This window comes from Lonchura striata, chromosome 2 (genome assembly GCF_046129695.1).
Source record: "Lonchura striata isolate bLonStr1 chromosome 2, bLonStr1.mat, whole genome shotgun sequence".
In the NCBI taxonomy this organism is placed as follows: Eukaryota; Metazoa; Chordata; class Aves; order Passeriformes; family Estrildidae; genus Lonchura; species Lonchura striata.
This window is the reverse complement of record NC_134604.1, coordinates 19,149,052-19,173,930: the sequence shown is the minus strand read 5'-3', so window position 1 is coordinate 19,173,930 and position 24,879 is coordinate 19,149,052. Positions and strand designations below refer to the sequence as shown.

Below are 24,879 nucleotides of genomic sequence, written 5' to 3'. Positions count from 1 at the left end.
GGGATGCTGTACGGGATTGGGATGCTCTGTGAGATGTGGTCACACCGAGCCTGCTGCTCAGGGCCAGGCGATCCAATTAGAACTGATGGAGCCAGGGGAGGGCTACGATTCTCCTCCAATGCCTTTGGAATTGCCATCTGGAAACGCTCCTAAGCAAGGGGCTCATCCCGCAGGGCAGCGCCCCCGCCGTTAACTTCTCGAAGGGAACACGCGGTGCTGCGGGCAGCCCAGGGGGTACTGCGGGGCTCTGACGGGGAGGTGTGTGACTGTGGCTCGGCTCGGTGGCGCAGTATCCGTCGGTGGCAGCAGGGGACAGACGGGACATTGTTTCCGCACCGCGGCCGAGGCGGGACGCGAACCTGCGGTAGCCGAGCCCCGTCCCGCTCCCTGAGGCCGCCGGGAGTTGTAGTTTCTTCCGCATGCCCTATCTTCCCTTCCGCGCCCCGGGGACTACATTTCCCGTCATGCCCGCGCGGGGGGCGCGGCGGGGCGGTGGCTCAGGGCGGGCCGGGCCGGCGGAGGCGGCGGCGGTCGCTCCCCGTTAATCGCCGCTGGCAGCGCCGGCCGGGGATAAAACCCGGCCCCGCGGGAGCCCCCAGGCTCCCCTCGGCCTCCTCCGCCTTTTCTCGCCCCCCGGGCGATGCGCGGTGCGGCGGCGAAGTGAAGAAGCGGCGCCTTCTCCGTCCTCTTCCTCCTCCTCCGCGCGACCATGGGCGACTGCGGAGCCCCCGGGGACGTGAACTCCAACGTGCTGGTGGCCCGCAGCACCGGGGACGCGCAGCTGGACAAGGCGGTGTGGCAGTGGCTGAGCTGGGACAAGGTGGGCGAGCGTCGGCAGCTCCGCGGCGAGCGCTGCCCGCGCCCCTCCCGGCGCGACAGCGGCTGCGACACCCCCGTCCCTGCGCGGGGACTCCCCGCTGCCTCCCTGCCTGCCTGCCTCCCTCCCAGCGCAGCCCTGCCTCCGGCCGGTGCCGGGATGGGCGTGGATGGGGCCGTCCTGGCACCTGGAGCACCGGCCATGGCTCATTGGGCACAGATGGGTACTGATGGGACCGTCCTTGATTGATTGCTTGATTGATTCGGATTTGGCCACTCAGACAGTGTGCTGTTCGAGGGTATTTTGCTCATCCTGTCGTTGAAAGGGTTACTTTGGGTTTTTTTAGGGTTTTTTTGCAGCTGGTTTGTCCAACCATCATGGCCTAAAAAAATACCTTGATGATGGGGAGGGTAAGGTAGCAGTGCACCAGTGGTTTGGGCTTCTGACTGCTTTGCCTTAATTTTTAGGTTTCTCCCTCCTGAACCTCTTTTGCTTTTATATTTATTAACTAGGACCACCCGTGTGTTGGTTCTGTTCCCTCCTCAATTTTATCCTGCTAAGATGAAAGCGGGAGGGCTGCTTTCAGGCAGGTGCCACCTGATGGCTCCAAGATAAGCTTTCTCCTGCCTGTAAATGTGCTCTCTCCTGCCGGCTTTGCCGAAATTAACAGGTGCCATCTGCACCTCCTGCGCTTGGAGCTGCTGCTGTGAAAATATCCGGGAACAGCAGCCTGGGGGAGGGAAGGAGTGCAGGAAGGAAACAGTATTCCTGATAACACATTTGATAACCCAGGGTCAACTCCAGTAAGTATTTTATTTTAATGACGTCTTGTTAGTGTATTGAAAGGCTTCTGTTGTTTTTTAACAGGTTGTTTTGTCTTTCCTTGGGGGGCTGTAATTAACCAGTGAAATGCAAACGCAGGGTCAGTGTGAGTGTACCTGTTCGCCCTTGCTTCCCCAGGTGACAAACATCACCTTTCCTGCTCGAACTTGGAGCATTCAGGACTACTTGGAGAGGTTTCCAAGAGAAATCTGACAACTCAAAGTTACCGGGAGGAGGAGGACTGGGGGCTGCTTGCTGGGGCCAGGGGTCGTTCAGGAAAGGTGTTAGCCAGCCAGGGGAAGGTGTTGTGGGAGGGAAGGCAGGGAGAAAGCAGGGAATGTGGCAGGGGCAGGGATTGCTGGTCCAGTGCCCTGCTGTTTTCCCACAAGCTGAGGAAGTGGGACCTTTGGTGCTTATCAGCCTTGACCCCCCATTCCCACCCCCAGCTTCCTGAGCTGCAGGGATTTTTGCTGCCTCTAATAAAGGAAAAATCTATGCACTGCGTTCCCAGCTGCGGGAGGCTTTTGTCCTCCAACTTAATTGAAAATCGTTGTTTGTAATTAATTACCAGAGCTGTGCTCTGTGTCCTTTGTGGCTTGGGTGTTGGTGCTCACCTTGCCCAAAGCCCTGGGTGGGTGGAGGAAGCCTGGCTGTGGGATGAGTGTCCTGCTTTCCTGCCCTTCTCACCAGCCCCCTGCATTTTCACCAGTGCCCCTGGCATTCCCCCCTTGCCATCCTCCCTCCTGGGTTACTGCTTTGAGCCAGACTTGGAGGCACAAGGCAGAGCTTTTGAGCAATCCTCCTTGGTAAAGTATGTCAACAACTAGTAATTGGTCTCCACTTTCTCCCTTTAATTCCCTTTCATCCACTTCCTGATTTTCCTATTTTACTTCCATGTGTGCCTCTGGTTTCCTGAGGGAGCCTGGCTTGTGTGGCAACTGCTCCTGCCTGGGCTACCTGGGGAGGCTTTGGCTCCTGAAAGGCACTGCTGGAACTCTACACAGTGGGGAGAGCTGGAATTCATTACCCAGGAGCTGTTTGTTCATTCATTGAATCCTCCCTTGGTTTTACTCGTTCATGGGCTCGGGATCCCTGTCTCAGCTGCAGTGTGCAGGCTTCCTCCTTCCTGATTAGGTGGTTCTGGGGTGCTTTTGAGCTGTCCCTCGATGTTCTTCTAATTTTTGTGGCTTTCGAGATGCTTTCCAACAGGAAATGGACATGACAGTTTGAGACCAGTAACTTGATCCAGTTATTTACTTGAAATATTTTTGCTTGTTGAGACTTCTAAGTGAATTTTTAAGAATAACATTGGGGTAAATGAAGGCCACAGAAAAATTCACTGAAGCTCAAACCAACTTGAGGCTTTTCACCTTCCTTCAGCTACACATGCATAGAGTGTGCAAAACAACAACAACAAAATTGCTGTGGGTAGTAAATTATTTTGACAGAGTATTAGCTTTGAAGCCTAACTCCGGTGGTAAGTGCCCGTGATAAACATGATTGGGTGTGAAAGAGCCATAAGAAATACCCAGCTAATGGCCTTGTCTTTATTTCCCCACTTGTTCCAAGTGTTGAACCCTGTTGAGCCACAAAAGTGTGATTCTGCCTCAGCAGGCAGCTGTGCACTACATGGCAAGCTGACAATTTGGCAGAGAAGATATATATTTTTTCTTTTTGCTTAATAATATTTCAAACCTCTCTGAAATGTGTTGCAGAGTCTCCTGCAGGTTGTGACCCCAGAGTTCTGAATCTGGCAGTGATTTCTTATAAACAGGTTTTTTTAATATATAATGAATATTTTTAGAGGGAAAATAATTACAGAACTATTAATAATTAAATAGTTAAAAATATTTTTCTGGTGTTTATGTGAGCACAGGACAGTGTTCAGTATGTCACCCACACAGCAGCCTGGCTGACTGTGTCCCCAGTGTTTGATTTCCATTTCTCTATGACCAGGAATGGGAATTACTGCAGGGAGGGTTCTGCCAGGCTCGCTGTCTCTCCTCACAGCCTGGCAGTGATGCCAAGTCCTGCTCCCTGGGGTGTTCTGGGGACAGGTCCTGGGCATGGCAGGGAGAACACAGTTTGGGCTCTGCTCCTTCTGCATTCCCACCTATCCATGGCATGCCTCAAAGGTGCTGGAAAATCGGGATATCACTCAAAACGGCCATGTGTTGGTGGGAACTGGGGGAGGGCAGAGGGACAGTCCTGGCCAGGGGAGGAGCAGGGATTCCCTGTGGCAGTGCCAGCTTGCCCATCCCCAGCCCAAACACCAGCCAGACCCCTGTGCTGCTGTCCCTTTCCTGCCCCAGCAGGGTGTGTTCAGGCAGCACTAGTCTCTCACAGGGCTGCTGTCACCTTATCTGTCACATCCTTGTGCAGCTGGCCATGGGCAGGAGCCTTGTCCAGAGGCAGCTGGCGCCTGTTGCCTCTTGATTGTGGCCTGGCCTTTGTAGGCTGTGCTAAACATTTACAGATGTGTGCTCCACAGACACCAGGGACAGCATGGACATAGATTAGTTAAGTGTACATTATATATATTGGGTCAGTATCATTTAGTTATTATATACACCTTTATATTGGTCAATATAATTTTTATTATCTACACATTTATAGTGGGTCAGTATCATTTTTTTATTATATGCACCTTTATAGGGGGTCAGTATAATTTATTTATTAGCTACCCCTTTAGAGTGGGTCAGTATCATTTATTTATTAGATACACCTTTATATTAGGTGTCCTAGATTTGTGTACATATATGTGTCTACTAGAGAGGTATCATGTGTTTATTTATACAAGTATTATGAAGTAGTCCTGGTGTTTGAGGAGGGTGATCAAATAAAAAAATGTCTAGATGATCAAATAAACCAATATCTATTTTCTATAGAGAGCATCCACCTACTGCTGGCCTTCAGGTGGAAGCCTGCAGCCTTTGAGCCAGGCACTCCCAAGAACTGGAATTGCTCTGTTAGAGCTGCTGGAATGCAGGCATGCCTTAAAGCATTGCTTTTTGGAGAGCTGACTATTTCTGTATCAAACAGCCTCCCTTATTTCTGCTGAAGACAGGAAGCTTTAGGCAGTTTTGTATCAGGTAGATTTTTTTAAAGGATATTAATTAATCATTCAAACATTTTATTCTAAAATCTCTAAGGAACTTTTATTTTTTGCTCTTGGGAAGATGAACCATCACAAAAGCCCCCATGAGACCTTCAGCTGTATGACCTCATATCATAACTACCAAGCAAGCCAGCAAAACCTCTATTTTTTTTTTTTTTTTTCCGGGGTTTGCAGTGGGGTTAAGTGTCAGCAGTGGAATTCCCAGGTCAGGGTGGCAGATGGTGCTCAGAGCCAGGCTGGGTGTTGCAAGAAGCTCAGCTGGGCCACAGGATGTGAAGCTCCAGCTTGGGATAACAGGGCAAGCTGGGAAGCATAGGAAGGAGTAAAGGTGATGCCAGGCTGGGATAGGGGCAGTCAGGGGGTCAGGCTTATCCAAGCTTGGAGATTTTCACTTGTAACTTTTTTCTCCTCTAGTTTCTGCAGCTTCAGCTTAACTGAATGTGACCTGGGCAAATTAAAATGTTACTCAGGTGCTGGTTTGGCCAACTCATTTTTATTCCTTAGGCAATTAAGTTTCTTCAGTCAAAAATGCTTGTTAATCTATTTTTAAAAGAAATGTTTGTGGTCTTGCTCGAGTATTGCCTGAGTTTTGCAAAGCTCCATAAACTATAGGATGTGTAATTTCTATTCTGTTTTTTCAGGAAGCAATGCAGTGTGTCCTAAAAAGCTGTAGAGGATGCTGTGCAATTTAATAACTGTATTTTAAAGCCAAGCCATGTGCTGTCACAGCGTGAAATGAGGTTCTCAATACTCTTGCCTTAGACTCTTCACATCAGTCATTTGTTTTCTGGTTGGCTGCGTATGAACAGCTGAGAGAGAAACTTCCACTTTTGCAGTTGAACATCTATTGTGCCCCATTGTTTTGCTTTCTTTTTAGACCTGTGTTTAGCTGTGTAGTGAGCAATGCCTTGCTTTGGTTGCCAGGCCATCCAGGAGCCTGGACAATAATGGCTTACCTTTTATTTCAGAGCACACAGAAATAAAAATAAGAAATAAAAAGTGATTTGAAATTCACATGTTGAGTGTTCAGGATCTGCTGTCAAGCTGCAGGAATTATTTCAGATTTTTCAGTGCATTTTATTGATGATTTTTTTCTTCCAGTGAATGTGCCCAGCTCATGGCTTTGTGCTTTTCCCAGTCCTGCTGAAGAGCCTCCCCGTGTCTGTGAGGAGTGTGTTCCAGTGCTGCTGGAGCTGGCTGACCTCTCTTTTAAATGTCAGAGGAGCCTCACCCCTGCCCTGCATATTCCATTTGCCTTTTCTAACCTTTCCTTGCCACTCTGCTTGAGGCAGCACGGCTTTGGAGGAGCACTTGTGCCTCCAGAGCTGTGTTTTACACCTCTGCAGTTTTCTCCAGCTGTGTGAGCACTGCCTCTCACTGCTTCTGCTGTGTGTATGGGATCTGGGAAGTGCCCTGGCCAAACCGGCTGTCAGTAGGCAGGCAGAGCTGCTTGGTGGCTAGATTAATTCAGTAAAAGTTGGATAGCTGCGGAACAGGCAGTAGAGGTGTGCAAAGCTGTGATGGTAGTGTGGATTTAGGGAAATCCTGCCTAAGCAAGGGGGATCAGTCGGGGTAAGGATCCAGCCTGCTGCAAAACACCCTGTCCACTCTTGGAGGGGTTTAGGAGCCTGGTCCAGTGCAAGGTGTTCCTGCCTGTGGAATGGGCTGGTCTCCAAGGACCCTTCCAGCCCAAACCATCCTGTGATTTTCAGGGTTTTACTGTGCCTCTTTCCTGTGGGTGGGGAGGAAGGAAATGCTGCTTCGAGGTTTGGATTTTTGTCAGTCCTCCAGGGGCAAAGATTGGCAGTGGAATTGTTGTCTGCCCTGGAAAAACCTGTTCCAAAGGCACTGCTCCTCAGGCAGAGGGGCTGGCAGGTGTCTTAATGACCAGACAATCACATCACCACATCAGTGGCAACAGGAGCTCTTGAGTCCTTTGTTAATAATGATAATATGGGAATAACGTGAGAAACGAGGTCCAGTGGAGGCTGCTGCACATGCTTTTTATAGGATAGGAGGGATTTGCTCTGGGAATTACCTCAAACTGATGAGCATGCACAGTTGAGCCCCTGATTCCAAGCACTGAACGAGGACCTTCACCTTCCCTTGCAGAACCAGAAAACGAAGGAACAGATTGAGAGCCTGCTGCAGGATGGGAAACACAGGGAGCTGCGGGAGCGCCTGTGCTGCCGCCTGAGCTTCGGCACGGCCGGGCTGCGCTCGGCCATGGGAGCGGGCTTCTGCTACATCAACGACCTCACAGTCATCCAGTCTACCCAGGTGAGCTGGGCATGGCTCTGGGGCAGCCTCTGCCCCATGGGATCGGCTGCAATCCTCTTGAAACCCCCGAGGTGGGTGGGAGCATGGAAGGCTCAGTGCTCAGAGGAGATGAGGTGGCTTGGAGAGCTTTGGCTGGGCTGGAGTTTGGCCAGCGGTCACTCTGCTACACAGCCCCAAAGTTGGAAGTCTTGTGAGCTGCCGCAATAACTTGTAATACTTGTGGTACAGTATAGAAATACTCGTAGTATTTCACAAACAAAACAACAAAAATAACCCAAACAAAAGAAGCAAAACCCCAGCCAAACAAAAATTTTCTTTTGTTTTCAGCACAAGTTGTGGACCTATATGGACTGAGTATATGTCATCTCCTGAAACAGTTTATTTGTGCCCACCTCTAGCCTTCACTGTTGGAAACAGAGTGAGCTGGTATATTTGAAGCCCTTGTGCTTAGGAAATCAACAAAATGTTTGTTAGGACAAGACTGACTTTTACCTATTTTGATAGATAATTTTTGTAGAAAATATGTTTCAGCTGTATTTAGCAAGGCTTGGTTAAACCCCTCATTTAATACTGTGCACCCAAACTTTTCTGCTGGTTTCTCTTGCAGGCTGATGCTCTAACATCCCTCAGGACATGTGACTGAAATAGCGCTTTCTGCTGGCCTAGGGTGGAGGGATGTGCTTAGAGCTTGGAACAGCTGGGACTCTCCTAAGCTGTTTGCCATTCTGCTGTCTGGGTTGTACAACTGGAGCCCGCACTCTCGTGGAGAGGCTGAATTCCAGTACTGTTTATGGAGGCTTTGTTTTGCAGTGTGGGTTTGCAGCCCAGCCTTCTCTCTGACAGTTCTGCTCTGCAGTATCCTCTTGACTCTAACAAAAAGCTTCCTTCAGGTGTCTGACCTGCAGACTGGACACATCCTAGGATGATTCTTCCTTCCCTTCTGCCCTACCTGCTGCAGGTGTGCCAGCCTCTGCCAAAAAGGCTGCAATGGCAGGAACAGGTCCAAGCAGACTTTGCAGAGGGAGCAGATTAAGAAAAAGGGTTTTAACAGTCAGCATTTTGCTGCCAATGGGGGGATTGTTAAAAGCAGCCGAGCTGCTGTGGGAAGGCCTGTTTCCTTGGCAGCAGAGGAGGTTTTTGGGAGTGAATTCCCTGCTGCTGGGTTTAGGGGTGCTGGCTGTTGCCTGCTACCTTTGTGGCTTGGGCTGGCGGAGTGTGGGGCTGCTGGCTCAGCCATGCTCCTGGCACAGAGGGAAAGCTTCCCTTTTGCTGGGCAGGGAATGCTTTGGCAGGCTCATTGTCATCAGCACTGCTGGTTTTTGGGAGTTCCAGACCGGGTGTGTGTGCTTCTGCTCCCTCTGCACAGCTGCTATTTTTAGTTGTTTATTAGAGCTTCAGATCAGGCTGGGGGAAGTGGATTGGAACTTGTTTCTGAAGCAAACTGCAGTGGATTTTGGCTTTGTTTGAGCATTCATGTTCCTCAGAAGCTGAGGCAGGAACAGCTCTGCTGAACCTGGTGTGTGCACAGGCAGCCCTGGCTCTCTGGGTTTGCCGTTGCCTGGGACAGGAATAAATGGCCAGCAGGCTTGGGTGTAATTAATACTTCTTCAGTTAAAATAAGCTGTAGTGAAGTTGCACATATGTTCTGTGTCCTTCATTTGAGCTGATTTTTTTTTTTTTTTTTTCATTTGCTCTTCATTTGATTTGATTATATTGATACTATGAAAAGTCAGATCTAGGAAGGTGCAGAATATTCAGCAGTTGCTGTGGACTCTGCTTAAAATTGCAGGTACATAAACTCTGTGTAAAGCCCAGGTTCCCTGGCTTCTGTCCTACTTTGATGCATGTCCAGGTGCTTTTATTGGTGGGGAAGAAACCTGTCACTGAGCTCCACAGTGACAAAACCAGCCAGCTTCGCATCAAGGCATTTCCTGCTGCTTAAAAAGCAAAGATAAAGGTAAAAGATGAAAATTTTAAATGCTGGGCATTATAAAGCTGTTCCTACCTCTCTGGATTTCATCAACCAAAAATCTATTTCATTCATGATGCCATCACTCTTCCCTCACTTTTCTTTTGAGCTCGAGCATCAGAGACTGGACATGCTGTAGATGTAGACTTGTTCTGTTCCATGGATTTTGCAACAGGAAATCACCTGAACCGAGCCGTGGGAGAATGGGAGTCACCTGAGGAGAATTTTTGGCTTAGATCTTAGTGCTGACACCTGCTAATAAGCCATTAATGAGATGCACTTGTGCCTCCTTCAGAAGTGGTGGAAGCTTAATAGCAGAAGTAATTAGGGACACTATCAAAACCTGAGTCTTGTTAAAGGGAAATAGAAATTCTTTATATTGAGAATCTTCCAAGAGAGGACTTAACACCAGAGGTGTTGGAATTCCTAACTGCCCTTGGGGCACCTGGGAGAAGATGGGTGTGAGCTCAGGTGGAGGGTTTAGACAGTGGAGAGGCTCTGTACTCACTTGCTCACTAACATTTGCTGATTTACTTTTATTTCCTGCAGCTTTCATAACAATGTTTGGATAGCGGGCAAGCCCTCTAGGACTGAGAGAACTTCAGGTGTGGAGTCTCTGTCTGAACTTAAGGGGCTCATTTGAAGCAAACTGCTCCATAGCAGAAAGTAAAGACATTCCTGTTTTTCTTCATACAAAATCTTAGCCTAAGTAAGGGGTCTGTTATAAGAAATGTGCTGTTCATGTCTTTAGATGTTATTCAGGTTGCTCAAGTCAACTTGAGGAGTTTTTCCCATTCCTCTCTCTCCTCCTTGCAGCTGATCTTCCCATCCAAGCTATTTCCTGATTTTTAGGCAAATTTAGGACCGACACTTTGGGAACAATGTTGAAAATGTTTGACTTGTTCTGTGGGCAGAGAGATAAAGACCAGGCTGGCACATCTGATATTGCCTGAGGGGATGGACTTCTAAAACATGGGTTTTTCTCAATTCAGTTTTGAGAAGACGATTTGAATAAATGAAGCTACAGTATGGATTGAAAATGAGTGTTTGCTTCTTGAGGGTTTGTTGTTGTCCTGCTCACTTTTATTTCCCACAGCAGTTTCTCTGGTTACTTTTTCAGTGAACACTGGGGGAAAGCCACTGCTGTTTTTGTGAATATTGTTATGGATGTGTTTGAGCTGTATTTTACCTACTGACATTATCCATCCTTTGTGCAAGATCACCTTTAGTGTTTGTGTGTGCTGCAGTCCAGCTAATTATTTTCTCTCTTTTTTTTTTTTTTTTTCCTCCAGGGGATCTACAAATATCTCGAGAGAAACTTTTCAGACTTTAAGCAGAGAGGCTTTGTTGTTGGCTATGACACACGAGGTCAGGTCACCAGCAACTGCAGCAGTAAGAAGTATGAGTATTGCTTACATTTGCAAGACTAGAAATGAAATTGTGGCTTTAAATGTGTTCTGTCGTGTCAGCACTCTTTCTCTTTGCTTGGGGTGAACTAGGCACACTCTTTCCTCTCCCTCAGTCCATTGCAACAGTAATGAGGAGAGGCTGGGATTAAATCCTTTGTGATACCAGTTTGCCAGCAAAGGAGGAGTACAAGGCTGCTTGCTCCACCAGAGAATTTACAGATTAAATGCACAAGAATGTTAGGCTTAATGTGCCTAGAGGGAAATTTGAACATGAAGGTAAATTTAGAGTATTAACATCCATCTGGAAACCCCTAAATATTAATGTACTTTTTACACTGTCATTCTCTGGTATGTCACACCTGATTTAAGCTTGCTTGGGTGGGGGGGGACAATTCCATCTGCAGCCTGCTATAACCCAGTGTATTTTCACTTTGAGGGGATTTTACCTGGAATGCTTAAAATGTAGGCTTCCAGCAATGGAACTGTGCCCTTGGCAAGGAAAGGGGAGAAAATTGCTTCCTGTATTCTCTAAGGAATCTTAATCCCTTGCTGGGGAGAAAAACACATGTGAGGATGGTATGCTGTGCAAAAAAGCCAGCCCAGTACCTAGTTTGTATTGAGGCAATGAGAAGTTAATTGTTGTAGTTACTGTTGTAACTAACAGTTCTTTTTTTCTTAGTAGTATTTATGTTTTGGGGATGAAGAAGTCCAGTAGAGCACAGAATGCAGTGAGTCTCTCCTCTCCTCTGGGCCTCAGGATGTGTGTGGCCCATTTTCCCCAGGTTTTGGTGTGAGGAGTTTAAACTCACTGGTGATACTGAGCTTTCAAACCCAGACTGTGTGGGTTAGACACAGTCTAAAAATGGGAAGGTGTAAGAGGGATGTTCCTTTTTTGCCCCTCAAAGCCTGCCCTTCAGCCTGGATGGTTTACAAGGTTCCTGACTGTGTGTTTCTCCTGTCCCCTGGCATCCTACACCCTTCCAGCAGTGCTGAAATCCAGCTGAACTCCCCCAAAAGAGCTCCCAGGGGGTGCAGAGTGCTTTACTAGCGCTGTGGGATGGCAGGTCACACAGCTGTGTCCTGTAGCTGAGTTGGTGTGACCCAAGCAGAATTTTAGTAGCTTCAGCTTGGAACTGAGCTCTCAGACCCACCCAGGTGGTCTCAGGTGACATTTGACATGTGCTGTAGGAACTCTCAGTCTGTGGGGTTGCTGCTGATGGAGAGAAGCAAGTCAGTACTAGTGCTTGGCTGTGAGAACAAGGCAGCAAGGTGAGCTTACCCCATTTAATATCTCCTCTGTTTTGCTTCTGAGACTACCCTTTATCTCCTGGGCTGTGCAAAAGAAGCTTGATATCTGTTACTTGGAAGAGAATGAACCTCCCTGGTGCTTAAAAGGGCAAGTTTATAATAAAGTGAGAATTAGAACTATGGACACTGTTCTTGTTTCTAAATATTCTGGAATGAAGGGTGCTGCTTTGCAGCAATATATTTTAGGATTAGATCTGCTTCCTGGGCATTGTCTGAAAGTGCTGAGCTGGGCTGGAAAAGGAGCCTCATGTGGGATACCAAATCTTTTTCCAAACCTGCTGTTGCAGACATCTGGTACTTCAAACTCTCTTGAAAGCTGGTTCTGTCCTTGAGCTGAGGGTTGGGTGTTCTGTGTATCTGTGTGGGACATCTGCTTTGTTTGGGTGAGGGGCTGAAGTGCCTTGCACTGCCCAGGCAGCAGCTGAAAGTGCTGGCTCACATTTTACAACCTGGAAACTCTGACCCTGACAGTGCAATTTGTAGGATACCACTCCAAGCATAAGCCAAAAAGTAGTGGAGTGCCTTAAGAAACAAGTGCCTGGAGGTGACCGGAATTCCATCTTGCTCTTGGGCTGTCCTGGGGAGCTGGGGTGACTGAGTGTTTTCTTTTTCCTGTTGGTAGGCTTGCAAAGCTCACTGCAGCAGTCCTGCTGGCAAAAGATGTGCTTGTGTATTTCTTCTCCACCTATGTCCCTACCCCCTTTGTGGTGAGTCACATTCTCGTCCTATTGTTGCAGCACACAGTTATGGGAGTATTTGAATTTACTAAAAAAGAGAGCTTCAGTTTTCTTAAATTCTGTTTAACACAAAAATGGAGGCTGCTTGGTACACTTGGCTCTTCAAGGAGGCTGTTACAAGGATGTCACCAAATTCCTCAGTGCCTCTGCTTTTAAGATATCAAGAATAGGCTCTTCCAGTCATGGGAGCTTTTCTGTGCGTGGTTGTAAATCCTTGCTTGTATTCCATGAGCTCTCCCAACATGCTGTGTGTTCTATGGATCCTGGTTTGAGGGGAGGACTGGAATGCCTGGAGAACCTGTGATTTGTTCTTCAACAGGCCTTTCTGTGAATTCCTTTGTTCTGTTTCAGCCTGTTTCCAAGGGCTCCTGTAATCTCAGTGTAGACTTTTGGCTGGTCAGTTAAGGATTTTTGCAATTGTTAAAAAAGGGAATGTTTTTCTGGAGTGGAGTTAGAGCCAGTTTTCTGCTGCTGGCTGCAGGAGACAGAGCGTTGGTGTGTGTGGTTTTCAGATGGGCTGGGGCAGGGTTGCAGGCAGCCCTGGTGTGCTGGGGCAGTGTTTGTGGCAGTTTGTGCTGAGGGCTTTCTCTGCTCCTTTGCAGCCCTATGCCGTGCAGCAGCTCGGGGCCGTGGCTGGGGTCATGATCACTGCATCCCACAACCGCAAGGAGGACAATGGCTACAAGGTGAGGCCAGTGTCACCCTGCCCTGCCAGGGACAACTTTCCCTAGCCCAGGCTGCTCCAAGCCCTGTCCAACCTGGCCTTGGAACCCTCTGGGATGGGGCAGCCTGTGCCAGGGCTCCCCTTTCTGTGTGTGTCCACTGGAAGAATAACTTATGTAAAGTAATTAATCCTTCTACAGCCTGGCACACTCCTCTGTGATGAGAGCATAGGAGCACACGGTTTGTGTATCTTGAACATAAATATGTAAGGACATTCCACGGAGTCTTATCTGCAGCTGAAGAAGTGCTCCAGCAATTTGTGTGTTAGCTGCTGAGGCTTAAAACTCAGTTTAAAACTAAGCCAGAACTGAGGTGCATTCATGCACACAGTAGGGGACTGTGCTGAAGATGAGAATGATTTAAGAGTGGATTAATAAAACAAGGTAGCATTGTGTTGTTCCCTGGTTTTCTGGGCATTGAAACAGGGGTGGTGGCAGGGGTGTTGCTTCACTTGAAAATCAAAGCCTGGGACAATCAAATCATCCACAACATTAAGTGCTTTAACTGAGTTTAAGTGTTCTGAGTATTTCCTTCCTCAGCTCTGTAAGAAGCTGAACTAAACTCTCAACTTTAGCTGAGCATTCTGAAAGCCCTGTGGCAGGTCAGTGAGTGAGGAAAGGCAGAGAGAGCTCCCGGGGGTGATTGAACTGCTCTCACCTTCCCTGGAACAAGTTGTGAAGTTTTTCACCAGCCTTTGCTTCTGCTTAGCTGGAGCAATGAGTAAGGAAAGAAGCCACATGAATTTCCCAGGTGCTTCATTTGTCAAGAAGCAATTTTGTTTGTGTCTTCTGATACACAGCAGTTTACTTCTGCCAGGACCCTGGTGTGTTTCCTGGTTTTTCCCAAGAGCTGTTCCATCTGTCACAATTTCCCGTGTGAATTTCAGCAGCTTCTGAAGGTTTTGGGCAATGTTAACTGAAGGTGAGAAAGCAAAGGCAGATCATCTGAGCAGAGTCTGCACTGTGAGCCCAGCCGTGCTGTTGGCAACAGAGTGTGGGAAAGATGGCCTCTAAATCTTTAACAAAGGCTTTATTATATTATAGCTGAGCTTAGATACGGTGTTTCCACTCTAGAGGGTGTTTCCAGCCCAGAGATTAGTGTTGTTCAGCCATGGAAAAATACGGACCTTGGCACACTGCTTATCTGTTTTGCTTTGGGTTCAAAAACAAGCTGTGTTCCTTTTCCAAGAGGAACACCAGCCTTGGAGAGGGTGATACTTTTCTAGTGTTAGTTTGCACTCCTTGATACAAGTGCCTGGTTTTGGTTTCTCACATCCTGATATTTCAGTTCAAATTATTACATTTGAACAATTATTGCTATTATTTGTGAAATCAGATTGTGTTGCTGTGTTAGCTCCATTTATCAGTTGTGAACTTAGAGGTTCATGCTGGATGATTCCAAATGAGAATGTCTTGAGAATCAAGCCAGTCAGATGCTGATTTCTCTGTATGGCTTAGCAGAAAGCAAGTGGAATCCTATAGCTAAAATAATGTATCAGGTTAATAATCTTCATAATTAAACTGTCTTGTTTTCCTTCAACTTACCCCAGGTTTATTGGGAAAATGGAGCACAGATCACCTCTCCTCATGATAAGGAAATTATAAAATGCATAGAGGAGTGTGTTGAACCCTGGAATGGCTCTTGGAATGAAAGTCTGGTAGACACCAGTCCCCTCAGACAGGATCCTCTGAAGAAAATTTGTGACAGCTACATGGAGGACCTGACAAAGATCTGCTTTCATAGGTATTGTATAAAGCAAAAAGTGCCCGAATTGTGTTTTAAAGTAAGCTGTGGGTTGCATGTGGAAAAATTGACTGTAGATAGACTTCACTGTGTTCCCTGAGGTGCCTTAAAATTCAAGGGTCACCATCCTTAGGGTTAAACAGTTTGAGAATAAAGCAGCTGCCTTTGGGGATTAAGTTACTGTGAAACATCCCAGTGGAAACCATTTAATGCAAGTGAATATGCTCTAAGAGTTCTGAATAAAATGCAGAACTTCAAAGTGAGGTGCACATGCACAAAACAGATTCAGTCTAAAGGTTAGGTGGGGCAGAGGATAAGAATAAAAGGAGGAGGATGAGTGGCATGAAGCAGATCTGGAATAACAGAGTTTAAGGTGGTGGAAGAGTTTGAGTCTTGGGAGACTTTGATCTGTTTCGGCAGAAGGTAAATACTTCATTTTCCAGGAGAAGCAGCTTTAATCCAGCAGTTTCTAGTGCAAAATAAGCACTTTCACTCATTCCTTTGAAATTAATGCAGGAATTAGCAGAACAGTACACAGAGGAACTGCAGTTTACTTTGCTTTCCCTGATGAAAACAGTCTTGTTGAAGAGCTGAGATACTACTGAAGCTGTGTTTCCTCCTCAGGGAGCTGAACATGCAGAGCAGTTTGAAGTTTGTCCACACCTCTTTCCATGGAGTTGGCCATGACTATGTTCAGTTGGCTTTCAAAGCCTTTGGGTTCCAGCCCCCCATTCCAGTCCCGGAGCAAAAAGATCCAGACCCAGACTTCTCCACTGTCAAGTGCCCAAATCCTGAAGAAGGAGAATCTGTGCTGGTATTTTGATTTCTATTTCATCTGATTTCCGTGGGGAAAAACAGACTGAGGAAGAGAACAGGGAGAACCTGCTTTCTGTTCTGTCAACACAGTGGGCAGTCCATGGGAGGTTTTCTTTCACTGGGTGTTAGATGGAAGTAGGGAGGCTGTTAGTTTATTTACTCTTACGTTTTGGATTTTTTAATCCTTTCTTCTCCCACCAGGAACTGTCACTGAGGCTTGCAGAGAAAGAAAGTGCAAAAGTAGTAGTGGCCACTGATCCAGATGCAGATCGTCTGGCAGTGGCAGAACAACAGGAAAAGTAAGTGATGGGACCCTTTTCTGTGTCTTCCTGCAGAAAAGGTGGTGAGAGCCACAGAGCGGCCCCAAATGGTTGCCAGACACAGGCCTCCAATCCACTCCTTTCCTTGGGTATATGGATATTTTTCCTTCTAGCTTTATCCTTTGGTATAGCTCAAAATGCATTTTAAATCAGTTCACCCATCAAAGAGTCAATTAAATGCTTACTGGTGTAATAGTAAATGGCCAAATAAAGCTCAGCTGAAAACAGAATGATTACTAAAGACAGTAAAATTCTTTGTTTGCTGTGTTTTAATTTAGATCAGGCCAACCTTCCTTGGTGGTTGTCATGGGCTTTTTTGGTGGAGCGGGTTTTTTTGGTTTGTTTTGTTATTTTTAATTTTAATCCTTTGTTTTCCCCTACTTGTTCATATTGAACAGAAATTATTTTTCTCCCACTAACAGGCCCCAGTTCTGATGGTTGTGTAAGTAAAAGCTGAGCAGGCTCTGCCTGGCTGCAGTGTTCAGGCTGCCTAGACTGCTCTGTGTGGATCAATTCCAGACAGCTCTCCTGTTGCTGGGTCATCAAAGGCCTGAGCTGCCAGAGAGGAGACCCTGGGGAGTGCCTTTGGGCTCTGGGCTTGTAAATCCTTGAGGTGTGATAGGTGTGGAATCTGTCAGTACAGTGGCTTTGCTTAGAGCAGCTTTTTAGTGCTATGCTCACATTCTGTGTTCAGTGACTGCAGAGTTCCTGCTCAGTGACTGCAGAATTCCTCTCCTCCAGCCTTGACCTTGCCTCTCTGGGTGTTCAGTGCCTGCAGGGTTCCTCACCTTGCCTCTCCCTGCAGTGGCTGCTGGAAGGTGTTCACGGGCAATGAGCTGGCAGCCCTGTTTGGCTGGTGGATGTTTTCCTGCTGGAAGGAGAACCGCCCCCAGGATGCTGACATGAGGAATGTTTACATGCTGGCAACCACGGTCTCCTCCAAGATTTTGAGGGCAATTGCACTTAAAGAGGGATTTCACTTTGAGGTGAGTGTGGGTTGTGTGGTGCTGGCTCTATCCGAACCCCTGCTGGTGACCTCATGGAGTGAAAAGTGGGCAGGGGACTCCCAGGCTTCTGGCTGGGAATTCTGAGGGATTCCAGCTTGCAGAGAAGGAAATCAGGCTTGTGTGGGTGAAAGAACTATCCCCTCAGTGTTCTGGGACTGGGAGATCAGTGTGGGCAAAGCTCAGTCCCAGGGACACAAATTAACACCTGAATTGCAGGTAACAGGATATCATATATATATTCAGATAACCACAGCTGTGGTTATCTGAAATCTTTGTGTGAGAGAAGGGAGATTTGTGCAGCCTGCCCTGCTCACTCTGAGTGTTGATGGGTTTGTAGGAACTTGGAGGTTACACAATGGCCCCTCAGGTGCCTGTGCCAGTGGGTTTTGAATTTAGGTTTACTTCAGGCAGAGGAACTCCTGTGTTCAGATCATTAATATGCAGCTTTAAGAACCTGCTAAAAAAGAAACTGGGGGTGCTCCCCCAAGACTGACAGTTTAGTTCCTGCATCACATAAAATGGTACTCCTGTTAGATGTTAGCCAGAAGAGAGTGAAGTGCCCAAGATCATAGCACAAGCAGACAAAGGGCCAGGCCTTGTTTATATGTGTCTTAATTAAATCCATGTACAATAGGAATAAATATTTTGCCAAAAAATGAGGAACATAAAATTGAAAATAACTCTGAAAACCATTTTGAGTGACTGGCCAGGTAATCTTAATCAGGGTTCCTTGTCAGTTCCTATAGTGGATTTGGTTCTCTCTCTAAATATAGTTCATTTTTTTTTAATTGGAAAAGGACATAATTGACTGAAAGAAAAAGAGAAGCTAGGAATTTACACAACCTCTTGGCCTTCTCTAGAAGCTCCTCTTTCTTATTTATAATGTCCTTCCCTCCAAGAAAAGCTGTTTCTAGGCTTTTGACTGCTTTTGCATGATTTATGTAAAAACCCCCCAGAATAGTGCTCTCCCCTCCCAGCACCTAAAAGTGTTGCTTTTATATTTCTGTAGCTTTTCCTCCTGAATTACTGTGTCTCATCTGATGAGCAGCACAGATGATCTAATGTGATCTGAGCGCCAGAGTCCCTGACACAATTTTTCCTTGGTTTGGTACTTGTGTCCTAGTTGAATATCCATTAAGAAAACCCTTTCCAGTGGCTCTTTGCCTTGGACTCCTCATCCTAACTGAAGATGTGGCTTGTCTGATGCTTCTTTACTGTCCTTATTCTGCTTGTCAATTAATTAGATTTAAATTTAAGGAAATCACTTTAAAAGAACCAGAAAAACCATCCTTAAGCTTTAGTGTTTTGACTCTGCAGCAGGCTTTTCCATTGACCTTAAAATTCAAACTACATTGTTATATTTTCACTTTGGTTGATGTTTTGGTTTTTTGTGGTGTTTTTTTTTTTTTTTTTTATTAGTGTGAAGTGAAGGAAACAGTGGCTATTCTTTCAACTGAAGCTAATTTGAAAATATGTATTTTAAGCCTTCCTTTCCCCTCCCCTCCCCTTTTTAGGAAACACTCCCTGGTTTTAAATGGATTGGAAGCAGAGTAAAAAATCTCCTAGACAATGGAAAAGAAGTTCTCTTTGCATTTGAGGAGTCTATTGGTATGAGTGCTGGTATACCTTTAAACTGTTGAGAACTGAGGGTGGGAATGTGCTCAGGAGGGACTGAGCTATGAAATCAAACACACAGACAAAGTGCTTTATTTTTATCCTAGTAGTTCATAGCATTGATATTTTGCTCTCATCAATTTGGCGTGCCAACTCCCATAATAAATGGTATCTGACTTGCTGATGTTGGTGTTTTGCTTATCTTCCCAGCTCTATAACCCCCAAGTTCATTAGATTTCTCCTGCATATGCAGCAATAAAGCTGCCTCCATGTACTGGTCAATTTCCCTTTACAGGATCAAAGGTTAGAGTTTCAGTCAGGTGAATCAGTGTAATAATCTGTCAGGTTATTTCTCCACAATCCCTTTTTCCTTCCTAGGCTTCATGTGTGGCACATCAGTGCTGGATAAGGATGGAGTGAGTGCAGCTGTGGTCATTGCTGAAATGGCAACTTACCTGCAGGGCCAGGGCCTGACCCTGGCACAGAAACTCGTTGACATTTATGAGATGTGAGTGGTGTTTTTCATATTGGGATATTCTACTCCACTGTTTCAGAGCTGGGAATCATCTAAGGAATATTTACTTAAATATAAATATATATATAAGTAAATGTTTGTGTCCCTCGGATGTTTTCTCATTGTAAGCTGCTGTGGGGTTTTTTGTTGTAGGATGGATTACAGCCCATCACTGGTGCAGATATCACAAGGGGCTCCAGGAGGGCTGGAGAGGAATTTGGGACAGGACACAGGGAATGGCTTCCCACTGCCAGAATGAATCTGTGACAGAGCAGGAAGGAATGGCTAGGGATACAGTCCCAGCGATAAAAGAAGGGTGTGTTTGTCAGAATTAACCCCTGTACTGAGATCTTTTGGGTACCAAATGTGCTAAAACCCTTTGAATCTTAGAATTGAAAACATTAATCTGCTTGTAGGTATGGGTATCACATATCCAAGACTTCCTATTTCCTGTGCTATGAGCCTCACACCATCAAAAGGATATTTGAGCGGCTGCGGAACTTCGATGGTCCTCAGTCTTACCCCAAATGCTGTGGGGCTTACAACATCCTGCATGTCCGAGACATCACCACGGGCTACGACAGCAGCCAGCTGAACAAGAAGTCGGTGAGTGAGAGTGTTTGTGCAGAGGAGGGTCTGCAGAAACTGGAACGCACAGGGAAGGAGGCAGCTGTGTGATGTGCTGGTGATTCTGATGCAATGACCTCTGTTGACTCCCTGCTCCTGCAGTTCCTGAGCTCCCAGGGGCTGCTGCAGTGGCAGTAAGGGGTTGCTGTGATTTTGTAGGTGCTGCCAGTGAGCAAGAGCAGCCAGATGATCACGTTCACCTTCCAGAACGGCTGCGTGGCCACGCTGCGCACGAGCGGCACCGAGCCCAAGATCAAGTACTACGCCGAGATGTGCGCGCTGCCCGGGCACAGGTCAGTGCCCCAGCAGGGCACCAGGAGGGGGCTTAGCATCTGCTGCAGCTGACTGCTCTCACACACCCAGTTCCCCAGTTACTCAGAGTTAAAACTGCTCAGGTGACAAAGTCACAGAGTTGGTTAGGTTAGGAAAGCTCCCTGAAATCAGAGTCCAACCTGTGACCAGCCCTCACCTTGCCAACCAGACCAGAGGGCTGTCACATCCAGGCTTTTCTTTCACTCCTGAGGTTGTGCTGCTGCTGAAGAGAGTGGGAGCCCACCTGGCTGCAAACACAGCCTTTGGGAATCTGCTGTTACCCTGAGCTGTGGGAGAGGAACTAGATGTTGTTCACCTGGGTTGAGCTGCTTCCAGTTTAAAAGTGATGGGGGGGAATCCATATTATGGAACCATGGAATGGTTTGTGTGGGAAGGGACCTTAAAGACCATCTCGTTCCATCCCTTTGCCATGGGCAGGGGCACCTTCCCCCATCCCAGGTTGCTCCAGGTTGTGGGGTGGGACAGCCACAGCTGCTCTGGACAACCTGTGCCTGTGCCTCACCACCTGATTATTGTACTATTAATTGAAATTAATTTAAAGGAGAAAAAGGCCACTAGAGGGCGCTAGGCACCATCTTTAAAAGTCCCTTCCAGCCCAAGCCCTTATGGGATTCCATGATAATCCTGCTGAAAACAGGAGTCCCTACACCTGGTGGGGTAGGAAACGCAACAGGGCAAGTTCATCCCCATCAGCTCTTGCTGTTTATTTATTTATGTTTGGGCATTTCCCAGACCTCTGACCTGGGCCTGTTTTTTCCTGCAGTGCCAGAAGTGTGCTGGAAGAAGAGCTCCAGAAGCTGATTGAGGCTTTGATCGGGAATTTCCTGGAGCCTGCCAAGAACGGGCTGACCTGGCGCTCTGCATAGAGCCCGCTGCTGCAGGAGGCACGGTGTGGAACAAAGGACCCAGGAGCAGAACCACACTCATCTCTGTGTGTGTGTGTTTTAAACAGCTGCATTCTTTTTCTGTAAAGAAGAAGCGTTCTTTTATCAGGCTTTTCACCAAATTGGGATAAGGAGAGGAGGTCAGAGGAAAGAGTAGCATTTATTGTTGCAGTTCTCAGTCCCTTTGACCAAAAGTTTAATTAACCCACACCAATGCAAATGAATTGCCCTAGTACCTTTGAGGCAGCTGAGCTTAGCTGCTACATTTTGTCCTAAACTCAGTTCAGGTACCTAAAACACATCTTTTTTTTGTGTGTGGAAAAGTTTTAAAGTTTTAAAGGGAGTGATCACTCCAAACTCACAACAAAGGCTGCTTCTTCCCTGCAGCTCTGAGACCTTCCATGCAGGTCTGCACTTCCAAAAGCATCAAAGCAGAGCTCAGCATTTCTTGTTTAGGCAAATTGTTGACATTTTTCAGCTATTTAAGAATTCCTCTGTTGGTCAAGTTGTTCTTGGGCATTGTAGCTTTCCTGTGTGTGTCTTAAAATAATTGGCAATGAAACAATAGTGGCAACAGCTGCAGCTTGGGGTTGGAATTGCCTGGTGCCTTTCCAAGGCTTCCAAAGGAGCAGGAACTTGGTCATTCCTTGTTAAAATGGCCCTTTCTGACTACCACAGGCTCTGTAGCTACTTTTTTGTCCCACATCTCTGAAGGATCTGAAGTGTTCTTGATTTTCTGTATTCATTACTTCGAATGAAAATGCCAGTCAGTGACTTTTTGGTTTTTGCTGGCCTGTATTTATATTGTCTGTGTATTAAAAAATACAAAACCAAGGAAGAAAGTGGAGATGAGGATGAGACTGACAAGTTACTAAATTTTGATTTTTTTTTTTTTTAAATTTTGCCATGCACTGTCAGGTAATTTTGCAAATTCTGTTATTCCCTATCTTGAAGGGTAAATTTTTAACAGCTTCTCTCATTTGTTTTCTCCCTTTGCTGAAGTAGCAAGTGGGACTTGTAATCACATTTTCCAAGAAAGCCACCCAAACCAATACTCAAGTTCTCCTTGTGGTTATTTTGGATTTTGGACAATAAAGGCTGTGTTTTGGCACAGGAGAGCTGGTTCTGGAAGTTCCCTGCTGTCACTGGCAGGGAGAAAAGAAAACCAGTAGCAATTCAGTGCTGGGTTTTCTCTCTGTTGGAGATGATGGGAGAAGCCCCCAAGGTGCCCTGGAGTTCAAGCTGTTGTTTTGCCACCATTGTTGCCTCTCCAAATTCAGCCTCCCTCTGATGATGCCCTTTCAGCTTGATGCCACAGGATGGCACAGGGTAGGTTTGTGTGTGTTGCCTCTCCATGGCTTCAGAGAGCCCTGAGGTTTGGGGGTTTCCTGCTGCTAGCAGCTTTGCACTATATCCGTGGAGAAGTATTTCAGTGTCTGTGAATGTATGTGTACTAGAGAAGGTCTGTGTTGCACAAGTTCTGACCTGTCACTGCTATTTATTTTTTTTTTTAATCTTGAGAAAGTATCTCCAGATTGTTCTGCCAGTGAGTGAAATGTATCTAATTCCAAAAGCTTTTTTTTTTTTTTTTTTTTTTTCTTTTTTACCTTGATTGTACATTTGACTGACATGGTGGGGAAAATAGGCAAACCCAGATACCCTCAGAGGATGCTTTTGTTGTTGTCTGTGCTGGTAGGGCTGGGAAGGCATTTCTGTCTGCTGCTTTGCCTTCAGCTCACCCAAAAAAAGGATGCATATCTGGATCCCCACTGCATTGAACTTGAAGGAGCTCTTTAGCAGAAGAGTAACCCTGAGGCGTTGAGGATTTTGTTCGCCCAGCAGTGAAGAGAACAAGTAACTTGGGACATAATTTTGAACAAACGCTGTAAAAAGCATAGTGTGTGTGTGGTGAGCCCAGCTGTGTGTTATTGTAGCAGTCATGTCTTGTGAGAGATGGCTGTGCTCCTACAAAGAGCAGGAATCTGCAGCTTCCCAGAGTTCTGCTTTGTGTCAGTCGGCAAGTGCTAGAAATTGAGAAAATGTTTTCAAAGAAGCCTTGTTAGAAGCTGGTAACTGTTCATAGTCTAACTGTCCTTAATTAAAGAAGAAAACCCAGCTGTGGCATGTTTTGTGTCTGGGATTTTCCCCATGGATAGTTCTGACAGGGAGCTGTAGCTGTAGTAATGCTTTTGGGAGGACAGCAGCAGGCACAAGGTGTTGAATGTACTTTCAGGGTATAATAACTATTTGCTGTTTTGAAACTGCTGCTACTGTTGTTTTCCTACTGTATTGGAACTGTTTGATATATTTATACTATTCCATTTGTGGAACTCCTTTATCTCCTCCCTCTGATCTCGCATCCCTTACTTCTCTTACTGTGAAAGACTGGAATTCTCATTTCCTTGCCCTGTAACATTGTAATGCATCGTGTTAGAGTTCACTTGGTTTGTGCACAGCCTTCTCAGAGTTGTCAGCTGTTCTTTCCCACTTTTCAGTTAAGAACAAAGGCTTTTCTGACTTGAGTAGAAAGCAGGTCATAGATCAGAGGGTGCTGTGGATGTTGTTTCTGAGGTGCTTCCAGGTGAAATGCACCTTTTCAAAGGCTGGGCAGTGGCTAAAGCTGTGGTCATACAGCCATACAGGTGTGTTTGGTTTGGTGTTTGATAAAATCCAGAGGGCTTGGGTTTGTCCCCTGGCTGTGACAGGTTTAATTCCTGCACTGGAGTTGTGTGTCTGTGGGCCTGGCACAGGAACTCTGAGTTCAGGGCTTTGCCAGGCAACACTGAATGTCTGTGAGGCAGAGCTGGGTTTCTTACAGAGGTTGTCTTAGAGCATACAGGGTGTGGATTACATACGTGCAAGTGCTGTCCACCTGTCCCTTCCAGCCCCCCTGAGGGTGCGTGAGGGAACTGTGAACTCTGGTGTGCCAGAGGAGCAGAGAGTGCGTGACAGGCAGGGCTGGCCTGCAGTTGTGGCTCAGAGGAGCAGTGTAGCCCCACTCTGTGTTGGGCTGCTGAGGCAGCTCTGCTTCCCATGTGTCCCAGCAGGATGTAGCTCCAAGGAGCTGGGCTGGCCTTGGGCTGCAGGAGAGCTGGGATCTGGCCTGGGGAGCTCTGCTCATGTCCCTTTGAAATACCCAGCCCTCTGAGGGAGGGGAAGCACACCCTGGTGTGGTCCATAGGGTGCATGAGGAAGGCAGATCCTCTGGGGCTCCAGCTGTCCAGGTGGTGTCCATTGCTGCCTGAGGCTCCCTTGCCTGCCTCCCCTGCTCCCAAAGTTACCTGCATGTCCACATCCCTAGTGCTGCTCCCTGGCTCAGCACTTTATGTGCCCTCCCTGCCAGGCTCCTGAGGTCACTGGGGATTCCAGGTCCCATTTCCTTGCAGGAAGTGTTTGTGTGGAAGCCGGGAGAAGGAGACATGGGTTCTGCCACTTGATCTGTGCACAGCTTCAGGAGGCACCTGGATGCTCTCTAATTTTAAAACTGATACTGTTATCACTTTGTTTTGTCTTCCCCTCTGCCTTTTTGTCCTCTCCCCCACCAAGAGGGGGCTCCTTGCATGGTGACACCTGGGTGGTTACAGTCCAGCTTGATTCCCTTCACTCAAGAATGGCTTTGTACAGGTGACTGAAGTATCTCAAGTTGTATCATTCCCCTTGCCTAGAATCTCGGAGAGTTCTGAATCTGTACTCCTGTTTACCTGATGTCTGTTCTGTAACACTAGAGCGTATTACAAAGTGAGAATTTGCACTTTTCTGAAGACTTTCTGTGTACTGCTATGTGGATTTAGCTGAATGAAGTATTATAAGGAATAAAATATTCCCTTCATAATCTCAA

The 24,879-nt window shown here is 46.7% G+C and overlaps 1 protein-coding gene across 3 annotated transcripts; it reads left to right on the top strand.

Annotated features, from left to right (window-relative positions):
• The first annotated feature begins 483 nt into the window (after positions 1–483).
• PGM2L1 (phosphoglucomutase 2 like 1) lies at positions 484–24,879 on the top strand. 3 transcript variants are annotated; one of them, XM_021544017.3, is made up of 14 exons: positions 484–820; positions 6,870–7,037; positions 10,299–10,405; positions 12,346–12,430; positions 13,063–13,146; positions 14,733–14,926; positions 15,551–15,740; positions 15,944–16,041; positions 16,868–17,048; positions 18,584–18,677; positions 19,062–19,191; positions 19,614–19,803; positions 19,984–20,117; positions 20,921–24,879. In XM_021544017.3, the coding sequence occupies exons 1-14, from the start codon at positions 710–712 to the stop codon at positions 21,021–21,023; spliced, it is 1,869 nt and encodes a 622-aa protein (XP_021399692.1). In that variant the 5' UTR covers positions 484–709; the 3' UTR covers positions 21,024–24,879. The 3 variants fall into 3 exon arrangements, with proteins under 3 accessions (XP_021399692.1, XP_021399691.1, XP_077637333.1); XM_021544016.3 differs by having other exon boundaries at positions 16,832–17,048; XM_077781207.1 differs by lacking the exon at positions 484–820 and adding an exon at positions 1,019–1,115 and having other exon boundaries at positions 16,832–17,048.

What these genes read in the sequence shown, in the direction of transcription:
- PGM2L1 (XM_021544016.3), top strand. Translation starts at nt 710, where the DNA reads ATGGGCGACTGCGGAGCCCCCGGGGACGTGAACTCCAACGTGCTGGTG. An exon ending in AGTGGCTGAGCTGGGACAAG is followed by an intron (nt 821 to 6,869) that starts GTGGGCGAGCGT and finishes CTTCCCTTGCAG; the next exon opens with AACCAGAAAACGAAGGAACA. An exon ending in GCCAGCTGAACAAGAAGTCG is followed by an intron (nt 19,804 to 19,983) that starts GTGAGTGAGAGT and finishes GTGATTTTGTAG; the next exon opens with GTGCTGCCAGTGAGCAAGAG.